This window comes from Bos indicus, chromosome 14 (assembly GCF_029378745.1).
Source record: "Bos indicus isolate NIAB-ARS_2022 breed Sahiwal x Tharparkar chromosome 14, NIAB-ARS_B.indTharparkar_mat_pri_1.0, whole genome shotgun sequence".
In the NCBI taxonomy this organism is placed as follows: domain Eukaryota; kingdom Metazoa; phylum Chordata; class Mammalia; order Artiodactyla; family Bovidae; genus Bos; species Bos indicus.
In genome coordinates, this window is record NC_091773.1 from 59,296,545 (window position 1) to 59,315,095 (window position 18,551).

General features: G+C 38.3%; 1 protein-coding gene across 2 annotated transcripts in view; it reads right to left on the reverse strand.

Annotated features, from left to right (window-relative positions):
- Positions 1-18,551, reverse strand: part of ZFPM2 (zinc finger protein, FOG family member 2) — a 523,941-nt gene that overhangs the window by 172,017 nt on the left and 333,373 nt on the right. For both annotated transcript variants that reach the window (XM_019974004.2, XM_070802792.1), the window contains one exon: positions 7,238-7,349. In XM_019974004.2, coding sequence (XP_019829563.2) covers positions 7,238-7,349 — 112 coding nt within the window. The remainder of the gene's footprint in view (positions 1-7,237; positions 7,350-18,551) is intronic.

Genomic DNA, 18,551 nt, shown 5'->3' on the forward strand with positions numbered 1-18,551 from the left:
CAGATGTTCATGAAACATGTTGGGTTTTCGGCATCGCGTTATCCTGTGGTGCTCTGCAATCAATTACTGTTATACCACCATCATTAATAATTTTCTTAATGAAAATGATTCTGTTGATCTCCGCTGTATTTTAATTATCAGAGTTAAGCATAATTACACTGCAGCTCTGAGCTGGCATGTGGACTCCTTTAGGGCGCAATTTTGTTTTAACACACTGATAATGTAATTTTACATTGTGTCAGTTTGTTTGGTTATTATCCAGTTGTACAATTCCACTGTATTCCTGATAACAGATAATAACCTTAGTACCTCCTATATCCTGAAGTCATTTCAAAAGCAATATTGGAATTCTGCGACTAGCTAACTTAATCGCCTTATGATTTTATAATTCCTGCTGCTAAATATTTGGTTCAGGCACCCACCCTCTTATACATTTTCTATGAACTACAAAATGGTTAAATAAATACTTAAATATGAGCACAATTTTTTCTTTTCAAATTACTTTCTTACTCACATAGACTTAGGTCCTTTAAGGTAAACATGAACTTGTAGGCTAGTTAGGAAAACTGGGTGCTAAGTTGGACAAGGCTGTTGTTTCAAAATTCTAGGAACATGCAACAGATACTCTATTTTAAGCTGGAAAATAGTCCAGACCTTTACAAGGGTCCTTCACAATGACAGATCTTTGTTTTAAACGGTTGATCAATTTAGTCAGTGTATAGAAAGTTGCTCACCAGAGTTAGGTCGTATTAGAATTACTGTCATTATTTCATAGTACCTTGAACATAGTACTCAGCCAATCAGGGCTTAACTGAATTAACTGCGTCGTTACATTTGTGTGAACAAGCAAAATCAGAACTTTGAAGATGGTCATAGAAAGATATTGGAGATTAGTCTTCTACACGACTTTAAATTCCTGTGGTCTTCAAAGCAACAGAGAGATCAGCAGAAGGTACTGCTGTCACTGCTGTTTTAGTTCTGGAAAACTTTTTCTGAAAAACCAAATCACCGAATGAGGGGGGAAAAGTTTTGCTGATTAATATGTATGCAAATTTGTGAGGAAGACCAATACCTTACAATCTTGGCTTAGTAAATGGTATCTTCCAAACTCTGCTAATTGTGCTAATTGGGCTTCAAGGTCAACATACTCAAGACTGAATCCAAATTTCATCACTTATGATCTATATATCCTTGAATTATTTAACTTACCTAAACTTGGGTTTGTGTTTGTGCGTGTGCTAAGCCACTTCAGTCGTGTCAAACTTTTTGAGACCCTATGGACTATAGCCTGCCAAGGCTCCTCTGTCCATGGGGATTCTCCAGGCAAGAACACTGGAGTGGGTTGCCATGCCCTCCTCCAGGAATCTTTCCAACTCAGGGATCGAACACTCATCCCTTTCGTCTCCTGCATTGGCAGGTGAGTTCTTTACCACTAGCACCACTTGGGAAGCCCCAAACTTGAGTTTCCTCATCTGTAAAGTGGGAATAATCCTGCTTACATCGTAACTTTCTAAATGGTAAATCAGAAAACATATGTAAAGAGCTTAAAACCATGCCTGGCATAGGGATAAGTGCTTAATAAATGGTAACTGCTATTGCTTGCTTTAATGTTATCATCATTATCTTTACACTAGCATTTTAAATAAGACTTTCATTAGAAATATCATGTGCCCAAGGGGAAAAATTTATCTTTGGGCAAAGGCTTCTGGCCTCTGATTCCGTAATACAGGTCTCTGCAGATACTGTGGTTTCACAGGGACTAAGTGGGACTCAAGGAATTCTTGGCTATACATCTGGAATCAGATGACCATCTTTCCTTGCACACTTGTTTGATGCCAATGTGGAGGCCTGGCTTCATTTTCCCTAAATTTGTGCTGACATATAACCAAAAGGGCAAACAGGACTGAGAATAAGATCACCTGCAATATAATATTTATGACAACATATGCAGTTATGTGAACAGATGAGTCTTCACAAAAATCCTGTGAGATGGCCATTGCTACTTCATTTTTACAGCTAAAGAGATATGATTTAAAGAGGAAAAGTGATTTGCTCAAGGTTCCATCAAGCAATAGTTGTTTTTTCTTTTTTTTCCAATAATATTGTGCTTTTGTATAAAAACAAATTTTCCATGGTTAAGGTGAGAGTGAGGGTTAGCTGATACTTTTTCACTCCTTTGATTGACAAGGTTCATGCTCTTCATCTGAATACCCAGAGAATGTGGCTCTCTAAAACAACATGGCATGAAAATCCAAAACCCCCAAATAATGTAATTATCCCTCATTTGGAGGGAGCTCAATGAACAAACCCACGTTTAGAACCTTTAATGGTGCTAAAGGTTTAATTCTGAATGCTCAAAAACATGAAACTCAAAGTGACCTATTTACTTTTCATAAATGAGAAAGGTTACTATACTGTGCAAACACTATAAAAAACATCAAGGTATAGAGAAAAGAAAAGGGGTTTCCAGTGCTTGACAGGTATTCATGGATTTTAGGAGCAAGGGGGCAGACCTCTGCTCATCCTCCTTCCAGCAGTCTCCCTTTAGCCTCAGCATGGTGCTTTTTAGTATTTTTCCACTGGAGATAAGTAAATTAGAATTATCTGGAGTCTGCTGAGAATAATGGCAAAAACCAGACAACCCAACAAGTCTGGTCCATCAATGTCTGGATGAGCTAATTACTTTCTGGAATGACAGGGGGTAGTTGAGGCAGGAAAAAAAGTACATCAGATTATAATATTAATGCCAAGTACTATTTTTTTTACTCAAATAAAACAGGATGATGGCAGCCTGTCAAATAGCACTAAGTAATATAATTCTATAATAATTATTAGATGGACACCTGGAAATGAAAATTTTATCATTATATGTAATGTTAACACCAGCCCACATTTAATAATACTTCAAAAAGTAAGTATATCTCTTAAATTATAATGGTTACACATTAAGTGGTCTATCTTACATGCCATAGGAAAATATTATCAAAAATTTGAGTCAAGGCATTTAAAAATACAACATATATGCATCTTACATTCTATTTATATTAATAAATAGGTACTAAAATACTTTCAGATAGTCAGATCCAATGAAAGTGACTTTGGCATGGAATTCATTGTGGTACTTAGCTAGGAAACAAAATAAGGCAATGTAATTTTGACGTTAGTGAGAGTTGATCTTCAGTGACAGCTCTTTAGACATGAGGAGTAATGCATTGCATGTGGGTGCATGGATGTTAGCCTATCACGCACTTAGGAGTAGCTTTATTATATGGAGTAGCACTTAGGCTTCACTTGGGAAACTACCTCTCCTGTGTCTCATTGGGTCTCCTGTGTCTCATTGGCTTATATACAAAACTAAAGAGGATTGTAGTTTGCAAAGAAGAGTCACAGTGATTAATTGGTTCAAGGATTGTATGTGATGTACCTCAAACAAAATCCAGAAAAGCTCTATTTGCACGGGCATTGCTCTGCTTGTAGAATATAAGTTCAGAGCTTCCCACCACTTGACAAGAACATTTCTGAGAATAAAACACACAAAAGAAAGATGAAGCAGAAGACAGAGACAGTCTGGGGATGAAGTCTGAACATCTGAATTAAACCGATCCTGAAGTTTAGAATATCCCTCGATTCTCAGTTATATGAGCAGATGAACCCTCCTACCCTCAACATACACACACATACACACACACACATTTACACTTTCATTTTTTTTTTGCATAAACCCATTTCATTTGGATTTCTATCATTTGAAAACAAAAGAGCCCCAACTGATAAATAACATACATGTTATGAAAATGTCTCACACACTATAGATGTCCAAGTCAATATGTACCTATTAAATCTAAATCACCAATTTCTTTCAACTACAAAACTCTTTTGCTTAGAGAAGGCTTATCATACCCAGGGGCTCCCCTGGTGTCACAAGGGTAAAGAATCCGCCTGCAAAGCATGAGCCACGGGTTTGATCCCTGGGTTGGGAAGATCCTCTGGAGAAGGAAATGGCAACCCACTCCAGTATTCTTGCCTGGAGAATTCCATAGACAGGAGCCTGGCGGACTACAACCATGGGGTTGCAAAGAATTGGACATGACTAAGTGACTGACCAACAAGAATCATGCCCACAGTCTGTGAAGACAGAAGGCTTCAGAGCCCACGCAGTCCTGGTAGCAGTGATTCCTGGGGTCCTATTTTCCACGATGTGAACAATCCCTAGTATAATCCTAGAATACTGAGGTATTCACAGAAATCTGAGTGAACTATCCCCTTCCTCCGAAGGCTATCTGATTACTAGCAATTAGCATCAGGCCTCTGAAGCCCATCTAGGGGATCAGAGTAGAGTCTACAGCAGAGTTTTCCCAAGTGGTGTCACCCAGAGCACTAATTCCAATGTTCCTAAGGATCTCCATAGAAAAAATGTTCGTATATCATACAGTCAAATGAATTACAAAGACTTTTGTTTTATTTCACTACAGGACTTCTCAGAGCATTAATACCAGCAGGCCTTGTGAGTTTTCAAGAGAGGCCAAAATAGGCAATATTTGACCTTTCCTTTAATCTTAGGGTTATGTGAAATGCACTTTGGAAAGTGCCATATTATAATACTCTGTGATTTCAGAGTATTATAGTACTCTGAAATGCCTAAGTAGTATAAGAGAATTTACTCAGCATGGAATAGTGTCAAGGGGAAAGGCAGTTATACAGTTCAGAGAGTACAGGATTTGGAATTATCAAAACCTGGATTCAAATTTGGTTCTCTGTTAGCTCTCCATGAACAGAGACAACCATACTACTGCTCTGAGCCACTTACAATGTCAGGTTGTGTAAAATGAGAAGCATATTACCTATCTCATCTAGCTGTTTGAAACCTTAAAGCAGGGAGCACTTATTCTAATATGTATAACTCAGACCCTCAATTAGACAGATACGTGTTTGCACCCCACTTTAAACACTTAGTAGAATATTAAAGAAATATATATGTGTAACTGAATCACTGTGCTGTACACCAGAAATTAACACAACATTGTAAATCAAGGATACCACAAAACTTTTTTAAAAAAGTGAAACTGAGACACAGCTACGTGACCATGACAAATACCTAATCTAGCCATGTCTCAAGTTCACTTTTTGTAAAATTGAGTACGATGTTAATTACCTACTAGGAGGTATTAAATGATGATTAAATGAAATAATGCATATACAGTAGTTACTGCAGTCCTTGTTATTTGAATTGCAATACCCAAAACTGGTCTTGTAAGTTGAACAATATCAAGTTACCTTTTGTAGGTTAAAAACTATTGTATTGTATATTAGGAATTCATATTGAGTAGATTGCAAAGGCAGGCAATAATAGCTAACTTTTTACAACTTTTTCTTTTTCTAACATATAAAATGACCATAAAATGAGGTGAAGAAAGCAATGAGGGAAGTGCATAGAATTTGGTACGGGAGTACCAAGGAGAGGATTGGGGGGTGCTTAATAAAGGGTAGCTGTTATTATCTATGTACAAACTGAGCACACAGTTGGGCTTAAGCCATGCTTTATGAGTTAATTAATGAGCTTCTGCAAATTACTCCCAATTGTTTATCGCTAGGAGGATTCAGATATATCTAACTATAAAACACACACACACACACACACACAAAACCAAACACACAAATATGTTCAAAGTAAAGTACTCCACTGAGCACAGAATTACAATTTTGTTATAGCTTTTCCCCTTATGTAACAATATAACAATCTTCTCTTCTAAAAGAATGCCTGATTTAAACGTGTAATGAATTTGGATCATGGTAGAAGAACAACTGCCTCTTGGTTCCTCCACGTTATATCGCCATCATAGAGATAAGACATTGTACAACAAAAATTTATTCCCAGTCATTGGTCCTACACTCCAAGCCGTCGTTTCTGTGGTTTGCATTCTGAATGTGGACACTGGCAAGCTGGTTCACTGTAATACTGCTTTCCATTTTGATAGAACATAGTGACATATCCTGGGAAAATCTCACTTCCCTTCTAGCTAAAAGCTCCCACCAGCATACCACAGGTATTTGGGGTTAGAAAATAAGTGGGTATGGGACCAGCAATTACAGAAGGAAAAGGAATATAATCAGATCCTGGTGTGCAGATTGTTTTTTTAGCTTGCAAATTCTCTCTTTCCGGTGTTTCAACTTTCAAAGGCTTATAGTAGTTTAAAGGCAATCCTCTTATAAGTGTACAAATTGTAATGATTATAGGAACAAGTTGTAATTGTTTCTAGCAAGTTTTTAAGAGTCTTTGATGTTATGATTAGTGTTTTATATGTTAATATATTGATAGGGGTGCTTATTTGCTTGTTCCCTTGTATGCTTTCATGGTTTCTAGGTTCAATGTGCAAACACATCTTTGATCTCAGTAGGTCTATTTGGTTAAAAAAGAAAGCGAAAAGAAATTAAACATGAGAAGCATAAGGTTTTGCAGTATTTACGAAGAAGCGAGATTAGGGATTTCACTCTCCAAGCACGGAGCTTGGGCCCAGAACTTGAATATGGAGGAAAGTGCAGCAAACCACATCACACACGCAGAGGGGCCTGAGTCTGGGGGAGCCCGTCCCACGACGTGTGTCAGGGAGCGGCGGTTCCTTTATAGCCTGGGTGTAGCTGTGTGACGAAGTCTAGGCTGATGCCACACTGAGCAAATCAAAGGCAAAGCTCTGCAAGCCATCGCTTCCTCTCTCCCATTTGCCTCCTGCCCTTCAGAAATCACCATGGGGAGGAATTCTCAGTCTTTGCAATGGCTTCCTTTTCAGCTCTGCTCTCATTCTGTGTGATTTCAAGAGACACAGAATTCAGTGCCTCCTGGAGCACGCACCTTGACACCCTGACACGGACTGCTACATTTCAAAAGGAATTTACTTTTTGATGGATAATGCCTCAGAGAGGAATCTGAGATCTCATCAAACCTGCTATCAATAAAAGTAACGGCGAGGAAGGTACTAGTCAAGACACTCAAATCCGTGGTGAGGTGAACGTGCATGGTGCCAAGTACAGGCCTAACACCTTTTGTTTTATGCTGAACAGGGGGAAAAAAACAGAAACAATCGGTAGTCTTTGCTGAAAATACAGGTTAGGGAGAGGCACAAGGGAAAAAGGAGAGAGGATCCCATTTTACTTTGTACTCCCCTTCCAGCTCATTGGTGCTGTTCTGCAACGCTCAGGTTTCAATACCTCCAAAGCGTGAGCGAAAGGCTCTAGCAGTTACCTTTGCTGTACACAATGCAGTTGTTTTTGTTGTCTTCCACTCCTTGCCAAGTCACATCCAGCAGCCACTTGGGACCAGCAGTCAGCACCATCGGGACCTGAGCCTTTGTCTTCTGTAGAAAGAATGATAACAAACAGATGCCATTTGCTTTCGTTGATTACAAACTTGAATAATAACAGTACTAATCATTTTATTTTCCCAAATAACTAAATCTCCCAAACCATAATCCAAGTCCTATTCCCCCGTCTCATGATATCTTTTTTAAGACGACAGAAGCTGTAAAGCTTTACTGCTTTCACTAATCTGAATGGTAGAATTATTATCAAGATTTTTTTTTTTCCCTAAATGATACTGGATCAGATCTCTAAGATTAGACAGATCTCTTGCGGCTCTGAATTATAAAGAGAATGCAGATGACTTTCATTGCAAAGAGCAGAGTGTTTAGAAGTGAACTTTAGACACATTGTACTTTATTATCAACAGGATCTCACTATTTCCTGAAACAGACAGGAAAGAATTTAAAGAATCAGGATCCATTTCAAAGCTCTATCCTGAGCAACATTTATATTAGAGTAGGAATTTATTCTGAATGAATAATGAAATCCACCGAGCACCCTTGTCTAAGTATGGATATGCAGCCTGACTGAAACTGAAATAATATTAATGCTAATGACTCACTATACACTGTCTCCAAAAAGACTATAAAAGAGGAACTGGGAATAAATTCAGATGCAGAGCAACTAAAGCATGACAATTCCTTGCTCTGAGAAGCACAGAAGCAGGGAGGCATGTGCTCTAGTTCTAACAAAATAGTTTCAGTGTACATTTTAAAAATAAGGTTCATCATTTTAGGCTGTTTGGTACCCAAATTATTTGTCTTTATGTTAACATGGCAGGAAATCAACCAGGGAGGAAATAAGTAAGTCTGAGCAAAACTAGTGTTTCCGGATGAGTCAGAGTGAACCGGCTCTGTGAATTCAGATGTTTATCATTCACCTGCCCATGTTCTGTATATTAACTATCATAAAACCACAACACAGAGTACAATACAAGGGTCTCAAGGTAATTTTTGAACTAAATTTTCACCTAGATATGATCCTGCCGAAGACACCTCCGCCCATTTGGGGATTTGCTAACGTGTCACAAATTTCCCAAATTGGCATTAGGAAGTATTCACTGGAGGAGTTCTACATAATCTAGCCATTTCAAATCTCTCAGGAGTCCAGAGACCTCATTTCACTGGCCAAATGACAACAATGATAGTGCATATATTACAGATTTATTGATACTGCAAAGACATATTAAAAGCTATGCATCAAATCAATGCTAACCCATTTTTGACATATCAATTATATTGTAAAAGGTAAAACTACCATAAAATATACTTAATGGAAAAATCAACCATGGTGGACAAACTTAAAAATAACTCTAAAAATATTTCAAATATTAAAACAGGAGGTGGCAAGCTGGACCAACCCTAAGAAATACTAGTATACTGATTTTTCAGAGTCAAGTTAGTATGTTAGTCACTCAGTCATGTCCAACTCTTTGCAACCCCATGGACTGTAGCCCACCAGGCTCCTCTGTCTGTGGAACTCTCCAGGCAAGAATACTGGAGTGGGTTGCCATTCCCTTCTCCAGAGGATCTTCCCAACCCAGGGATTGAACCTGGGTCTCCTGTATTACAGGAAGATTCTTAACAATCTGAGCCACCAGGGAAGCCCTTTTATAGCCATACTTTAATTCATTTTGAAATCTTTAATTTTCAACTATCTATCTCAATATTTGGAAAGTAAAACCATGTGAAACAGTTATCTGAAAGCCCCATGGGAAGAAAGCAATTTCATATTACAACTTTTTAAAACAATCTAGGAAAAGGGTTATCAAGTTATCCCTCTGGTTATTAGTCTAAGTGATGATCTTGTTTTTCCATTTTCAAAATATAATTTGAGAATAAGTAAGCTTCTTCAAGGATTTTCTTGGTAGCTCCGCTGGTAAAGAATCTGCCTGCCACGCAGGAGACTCTGGTTCTACTAGGTCTGGAAGATCTGCTGCAGAAGGAATAGGCTACCCACTCCAGTATTCTTGGGCTTCCCTGGTGGCTCAGCTGGTAAAGAATCTGCCTGCAATGCAGGAGACCTGGGTTAAGTCCCTGGGTTGGGAAGATCCCCTGGAGAAGGGAATGGCTACCCACTCCAGCATCCTGGCCTGGAGAATTCCATGGACTATATTCTATGGGGTAGCAAAGAGTCGGACACAATTGAATGATTTTCTTTTTTCAAGCTTCTTCAATCTGAAATGGTAGTGACTGATAAACAATTAAATAATAGGTCTCAACTGTGTATATTTCAGCTCCTTGTACTACTAGAGAAGCAGGAAAGTCTATAGATCAGGGTCAGCAGGTCTCCAAATCATAAGCAGAACAAGTCACAAGAGAGACTCTACCATTTCCCTAAACCTGCCCATGGGGTATTTAGTGGTGTTATTTGTAACTTCTTCTCTCTTCTGATCTTAAATAACAGACTTCGACAATAGGCACCTGGTTCATTTATACTGTAGTCTCTTATTCCATGAGAAAGACATGCATTTTAAATGATTTAATCTTTGTATGCCATAGTTTTAAAGGCCACATGCATTTTGACACAGTAAATCAGTTTTTATAATTTTCCATAGATAATATGAAAACTAAATATTGATCACAAATTCTTGAGGGGATCTTTTGCTGTAAAGTAAATCAACTAATCTGCCAATATCACAGTCTTTCATTCATTTCACAAAGGAACCTACTGATTCAGTCTTGTGCTTGGTGCTAGGAATACGAGCGGGGCTTTTTCAGTGAAGGATATAGGTATATTAAAGCAAGTTTACTGTAAGGCAGAAAGTATCAGGGAGGGGGTGCAAAGTCATGTGTAAACTGTTTTGGGGTCAATGAAGGGCAAGCATCCTGTCCTATGGACTCTTGGGACAGGATCTTGAAGTGTCGTGCTCATGCTCAGCTGTGCCCAGATCTTTGCAACCTCATGGACTGTAGCCCACCAGGCTCCTCTGAGCAAGAACATTGGAGTGGGCTGCCATTTGTTACTCCAGGGGATCTCCCTGACCCAGGCATCAAACCTGTGTCTCCTGTATTGCATGCGAATTCTCTTGCTAAGCCATCAGGGAAGTTCCCTCTTGAAGGGCAGATAGGAAGAATTTGCCTTTGCTGGTAATGGCCCTGGACAAAGTCTGAGCAGTGTATAAGAGTGGTAGGTACAGGAAATAGTGACTAGTTCTGGGGTTCTTTGGTTTCAGTTCTTATATAAAGTCTTTATAGCTGTTCTTCATATACAGAAAGCCCTAGGTAACAGTAGGGTTTCCCCGGTGGCACAGTGGTGAATAATCCACCTGCCAATGCAGGAGACACAAGAGGCGTGGGTTCAATCCCTGGGTCGGGAAGATCCCCTGGAATAGGAAATGGCAACCCACTCCATTATTCTTGTCTGGGAAAACCCAGGGACAGAGGAGCCTGGTGGGCTACAGTCCTTGGGTCGTAAAGAGTTGGACACCACTGAGCGCAGCGTTCATAGGAAATAGCTTCCTGTCACCACTGGAATCATCATTGATACTATCATTATCACTATTGATAAGCCAAAGAACCATAACAGCATATGTGTCTAGAAAAGCAGGTTAGAAACAGATCTTGAAGGACCTTTTCATAGCAAAACTTTTTTTTGTGCCTAAAACTCTCAGCAGAAGGAAGACAGTAAAGATGTTTTAAGCAGGAAGAATAAGGTTACTACTGTTGCTGCTACTTGGGCAAAACCTCCTACTTACAGTCCTCACATACATTGTCAGATAAAGATGTTGCACCTCAAAGATTAAATAATTTCCTTTAGGTTGAAGATGAAGCCCATATTTATATTTAGCTCTGTTTCCAAACACTACTGCTCCGAGGGTGACCAACTGTCGGATTTTCCTAAGACTGAAGGGTTTCCCAGGATGCTGAACTTTTAGTGCAAGTCCTGGGCAAACTCAGATGACCTGTCCATCCCTGCAGCTCCTAGTCCAAAACAGTATTAATGGTTCACATCCATGAAACACTTGCTAAATACTTCTCCTGAATTATCTTATTTGATTTTTACAACTCCGGAAGTTAGGTATTAACCTTTTCTCCATTTTTTTTTCTACATAAGAAAATTAAGATTTAGAGGATTTGACTTTGTGGCACAAATACGTATAGTTATTTGATATCTATTCTTAATGGCAAGTTAGGCATTGCATCTTTTAAAACGTTGGCAAACCTTTATTATGCCTGGGCTCAGGAAGAAGCTGACATTTCAAGAACTGAATTGAAAGGAAAACAATTTATTTGACTCCAAATCAATAAGGCAAAAGCAAAAATGTAGGAAAGAAACACTGTGAAAGCTATACTCAAGCTGTAAAGAATAAGTAGATAAAATACATCTCAAGGGACCAGTTATTACAGTTTTGAGGAGGCAAGTCAATTTCTTTCTGAAGAAGTCAACTTTTGTAGAGATTGACTGCCTCCAAAGAAGATTACCAAGTGTGAGAAGGAAGGTGTTAGTCAGGATTATATGAAATCTACACTCTAGCAAAATCCATGAATAGAAAATAACAATAATATCCACATTGATCATTAGGTTTACTTTCCTGTATCTCTACCATAAGGATTCATACAAGTCTAGAATGTTAAGGGCCAGAATCAACTTTAAAATTCAGTGAGTTTAATTCCATAATTTCACAAATGAATAAAGTGAAACCAAAATGTTTATCTAGCATCCTATAGAGGTGGGATACAATTGGTACAACATGTTGGCAAAAGAGAATGGATGTAAAATGTATGGTAGGGCCCAAAACATGAACACCCTGATCTCTTGGAACATGTGAATATGTTATTTTACTTGGCAAAATGGATTTGAAGAATATGCTTAAGACTTAGAGTTATGATATGGTGACAGGACCCTAGATTACCCACATGGACCCAATCTAAGCACAAGTTTCTAAAAGTAGAAGGGAAAGGCAAAACAGTAGTCAAAGAAATTTGACATGAAAAGGATTCCACCTACCTCTCGCCCTTTGAAGAGGGCGCACTGCAGCGATGAACTGCATGTGTTGGGGTCTAGAAACTGGGAACAGGCCTCAATTGAAGGAAGGGAGGAAAAGAGGGATTTCAGTTCTGTGGCCTTAGGGAACTAAATCTGCCAACAACCTCAACAAGCAGGAAAGAGATTCTTCCCTAGAACCTCTAGAAAGGAATGCATCCTGCTGACAAATTGATTTTAGTTTGGTGATAGCCCTACTGGATTTCTGATGTATGCATGCATGCTAAGTGCTCCAGTCATGTCTGACTCTTGGACTATAGCCAAAACTTTGCAACCCAGTGGACCATGGCCCGCCAGGCTCCTCTGTCCACAGGATTTTCCAGGCAAGAATATGAAGTGGGTTGTCATTTCCTTCTGCAGGGCAATCTTCCCGACCCAGGGTTCAAACCCATGTCTTTATGTTTCCTGCAATGGCAGGTGGGTTCTTTACCATTAGCACCATCTGGGTAGAACTTTAATATAGTACCTATGTGTTTTAAGTCCCCAAGTTTTTGACTATTTGTCTTGGCAGCAAAAGAAAACTAATACAAAAAACATTCAAATGTACTGACTTACAGTTTAAAAAATAATTTCCTTATCAAATGCACTCAAAGTGTGAAAGAACTCTTAGCTGGAAAAATACCAAACATACATTGTTATTCCACAATCATCAGATATATTTAATATTTTTCCCTTAAAGTATGAAGAATACAGTGGTAACCAACATTTTTTGTTTCTATAACTGGGTATTTAAAACATTTTATGATTCACTATTAACTTTATAGTTGACATGTGACAGAAAGGACATTACTGTCCTTGCATTGAGATGATCTAGGCTATAATCCTGATACGGCTATTGGCAGACTCTGGAAAATCAGTTAAACATCCTGAATTTCAGGATAAGTATCTGTAAAATGGGGATAACGATTTCTACCTCAAAAGTTGTCTTATCAAGTGACCACTATGGTGCTTTATACACCACAGATACAGTGCAGACTTGTACCGACTACCTACATGAATAAATAAATTAAAATGTGCAAAGAGTGCTTCCAGAATTCCTATTTCTCAGACACTGGTAATGTTTATAGGGATTAGGACAGAAGTCAAGACAAAAGCTATGATCCAATTTAAAGATGGTGGTAGTCACTATTGCTATTGATTAATTATTTCCACCTCTCTATTTCGCAGGTCTCTTTTAAATTTAGGTATAGGAATATATGACTTCACTCCACCAATGAAATTGAGTAAGCAGTGATTCACGTCCCTTTTACAAAGGAGCTGTAAGACCAATGGACTCACCATCATGCCTTGCCTCTGTTGAAGCGACTGTCAAGCATGTAAAGAAGGAAGACCTCCTAACCACAGAGGCCATGTAATATGAGAAAGAAACTTCAAAAAAATGTATTTGGCCCTGCTAGGTCTTAGTTGTGGCACCAGCATCCTCCTTGCAGCACACAGGATCTAATTCCCTGAGCAGGGGTTGAATCTGGGTCCCCTGCACTGGGAGCACAGAATCTGAACCACTGGACCAAAAGGAAAGTCCCAGGGAACTTTTTTCATGCAAAAAAAAAAAAAAAAAAAAAAATTGCAATATTAGGGTTGCTTGCAACCTCAGCAAAACCTGGCTCATCCTCATTTATACACAGGTTTTCTTCATTTTTTTTTTCCTGTATTGAAATAACCCATGGGGTTTTACAGGTTACAGTTTGTACTTTATATCCAGGCAGTCTCTTTTGGTGACCAATATAAGATATAATGGGAACCTGAATTTCAGTTAAGCTGGAATGTTTTAAAAAGAAAAAGAAATAGTGTGTGCTTCTGAGGCTCTGCTTTGTAAGTTTAAGAAAAATCTGCACTCCTGGACACTGTTGAACCCAGAGTTTCATACTTAGACAGTCTACAACTAGACAAACTTGACAAGGACAAAACGGGTCAGAAGTGTCATTTCTTAGGAATAATTAGAATCATCTAATGTGGATAAAAGAGGTCAAACTAGCATCCACTTCTCACTAACCTTTGGAGTTACTGGACCGACAAAGGAGGTAGCCTTCAATAAATGTTTATACTCAAGCCAAAAGGTTAATGGAGATAAAAGTAGGCAGTCCAAAGGTAAAGAATAGAGGATAATTCTAACCCAAGAAACTGGTGACATAATGCTGTCTTAGGGATTCCAAATTTTGCTGAAAATAATTGCTTAAGATTTCCAAACTCAGGCTTACAAAGAGCTAGAAGTCTTAGGAAAATTTGACCCGTGAGAAGAGACTGACATTACAGTCTTAAAAAACAACCCACCCAGAAGTGGCATTTGATGGAAAATTTGGCCTCCACTGACTTTAGCTGGGAAATATAAAAAAGCTCACTAGAAAATCTCAAACTAATGCCATGAGATACACTTTCATGCTGCTGAAAATTTTCCCAATGTGTTATTTCCATAACTTGGTAATAGGTGAAAAGCACTGGGCCTGTTTGACAACATTCATAGCTATTTCAACAATTCATAGCTGTTTCTATTCTCTCAGCTTTAAAAACATATTTGATATTAGGTATTGGAGAACTTCCAAATTACTGTAGACATTAGATACATATAACTGGTACCAGAAGAACACATATACATATGTACACACACACACACAGATATAAATATTCCTAGCCCTTAGGAATGAGATGCCACCATCACTGCCAATCTCTCCCAGTTGAATTACTCTCTACATCTAAATGAAAAAAAAAATGATACTGCATGTGATTTGACCTTGTACTACCACAGGGAAAATTTTACACAGTAAAAGTTTCGGTTAATGTATCCAAGCAGTTCTCCACACTGGAATTCAATTCAAATTCAATCTGACAATCATGAAAACATTGTACCCCTCTCCTTTTAACTGTGTGAAGTCTCTAGTGGCAGTGAGCTAAAAATTCCCTTCACCAGCAGCCAAGTCTACAGAGGCATAATAACTTAAAATGTTGGACTACCTGGAGAGGGGAGAAATGTCAAGTGATAACTGAAAGCCCTCCACAATTGTATTCTCAGTAATTCTGGTCATGGTATATAGCCTCAACATTACTGATTTGACCAGAACTATAAAACTTTAGGATGATGATTTCCAGCTAATGAACTGCTTTTTACTAAATATCCTTTAAAAAGTTATACAGGACACCTCATGAATGTTTGAACTTGATGCTACCAAGGTAAAAAATTTGTTTTTTCTTTCAGAAAATAAGAGTATCACTTTAAACTACACAAACAGGATAATAGTACCTCATGTGGTCCCAAAAGGTCAAGTTACTTGCATGACGATATAGAACCAGCTCAGAGAAGGCAATGGCACCCCACTCCAGTACTCTTGCTTGGAAAGTCCCATGGACAGAGGAGCCTGGTGGGCTGCAGTCCATGGGATCTCGAATAGTCGGACATGACTGAGCGACTTCACTTTCACTTTTCACGTTCATGCATTGGAGAAGGAAATGGCAACCCACTCCAGTGTTCTTGCCTGGAGAATCCCAGGGACGGGGGAGCCTGGTGGGCTGCTGTCTATGGGGTCGCACAGAGTCGGACACGACTGGAGCGACTTAGCAGCAGCAGCAGCATAGAACCAGCTTCTCAGCTGTAACACCTGAATATTCTTCATGACCAGAATACTGGACTGGGTTGCCATGCCCTCCTCCAGGGGATCATGCCAATCCAGGGATCTGGGCATCCATTAAGATAATATGTTTCCATTTAAAATAAATTATAGGTTTCCATTTAAAATAGAATAAAATGGTCACTGTGGTATTGATACATTGGGATGTCCCTTGAATGAGAAAAGCAGTATTCCTTTGGGTGTGTGTGCCTTGTCTGAAAACAAGAAGAGTGTGTGTGTGTGTGTGTGTGTGTGTGGTGTAGAAACAGATTTAGACAAGTTAGTTTAAGAATTTTCAAACTCATATCAAGAATCTCACCTACAGTCATTGCTTAAAAACAAAATAACTTAGTAAAATATTATCCAACTTCCATTGCTTGGAAAAAAAATGCTAGTCACATTTTCAAACTTAAGTTCAAAGAAATTAAGAATATTTTAAAATTTAAAATACATGAAAAGTCTAAAAGGGAAGGACATCAGTACTGTGCTATAATAAGAATCACGACACTATATACCATTAGGCACAGAATGGATTTATGAATGGAAGTCCCAGGAAGGTTTCATTAGAATACTGTTTTTCATGAGCACATTTCTATAAAATATCATTTAAGGATGGCATGAGAGTGAAATTCCAGAGAACTTCAGCTAACAAATGTCTCCAAGTTCACTGTGGTATGTGGGATCGCAAACATGATAAGAGATTTTTCAAAAACAAAATGAGTGTGAAATACAATGATAGAATTCTTGGCTACTATATACATACTCCTTATGTCAAAGACAGTTTTATCTCTATGAACCCAGAATTTAAATAATCATTATCTCTGAGGTATATTTGCTTTTAGGTCTCAAAATGGCTGAACACATTATCTTAATATGAGTCACTGCTTAAATATAGAAATCTTAGTATAAGAAATAATGATCTTTGTGAAAGGGAACACAAACAGTTCCATATATACAGATCATTAAAACAATCTCTTAACTTCCAAATAAAAACAATCATTTTGTTACATTTGAACAATAATATAAAGTCATTGTTTAAGAGTACTCATACTAAAGGTACAGATACTTCATTTTTCAAATGGGAAGAATCTTTAAATGAGTAATAAACATCTACGTTATCCAGATATTTATTATACTTTCATTTTCAAAAAAGAATAGACTCATTTCTCTTTCCCTTTTGCCAACTTCACTCCCACAGTCTCATCTGTTCTCCACATACATTTGGCTCCAAAGAGGAACTACTCCCTCCAAACTGGCAGCCATTAACTTCAACCTTTTATTTTATACGGCTCTGAAAGTCACAGAGTGTTTAAGGAGTGTTGTTTTGCTCCTGGCAGAATTTCTGGGCTTGCACTTGGTGCAATGTGCAGAAGAGTGTGAGCGCAGAAACCTTGGGAAGGGAAAAGTAAGTTGCTCGAGTAGCCCTCCTCACACGAGGCTGTCAGAGAAACCTGCACAGGGCTCAGGGGCCTGGAAAGCAGTGGATCCAGCCCGGTGACCTGAGGCCAATCACTTAACCTCTCCAGTCTCACCCTTCTCCACTGGAAGATGATCTCATAGGTCCTTACAGCTTACAATAATGTCATTATAAGCCTTCCCATTATAGAATTTTTGTCAAGTCTAAACGCAAATCTCGAGTGTGAAGGAGACAATAAAAATGAAAATTCAACATGCTGGGTTTATACTTAAGGAAATGCTACTATTTTTATTGGCAAAGCAATAAATGAAGCGATTCTAATTTACTTTACTTGGGTATTTTAATACCAAAGAAAATGGTGGGGTCAGAGAAAGTGGTGTGGTGGAAATAAAAATGTTTATATAAAGAATCTAGAGAGCAGGAAATAGATCCACAGACAGAGTCAACTGTAGATGGCCTATTTACATTAGAAGGTGGTAATTTCTATTCAGGAGTGTCTTTGTGAGAAGTACCCCAAAGGCATTGAGTGGAAGAGAGAGAAAGCTCTATTCTACACAAAGTCACCCTTAGATACTGAGCTACATGTATTCCTCAGGCTTCAATCCACTGCAATCTTCCAGCCACCTTTTAGACTGTCTCTTTGTTATTACTGTTTTAGACAACCACAAGGCAAAAAACAAACCAACCAACCCAAAGCATTCTTGATACTAATAATATATTTAAAAATTAAAAACAAATATAAAGGTTTCTTTCTCTTCTGGTTACATGTTGTTTTCATGATTGGAACCCTTAGTTTCCTCTATGACCTAAATTATTAACAACTCACCTATGTTTTTAACTTAAAATATATTATACCTGATACTCTGAGATTTGAAAGTCATGGGAAGAGTCTACAGCAAGCCTGGAAGAATAGGATTGAGGAACATTTCCCACTCCAAAGAGAAAAAAATGATGAAATTGTTGAGCTATATACTAAGTGCTGTGATAAATATAGTACCCTTTGGGAAGGCAGATTTTTACGAGACAAGTTATTGAAAGTAGGGTGCAAAAAATTAAAAGCTTGGCAAACTAGTTGGCAGAAGTGTGAAGGTGCCACTGAGTCAAATCAAACAAAGCTTATCTAATCTGTGAGACTCTTTAATAACACAAATATTGTAAACACTTAAAGTATCTATAAAGTAAGACTGGCCATGAGA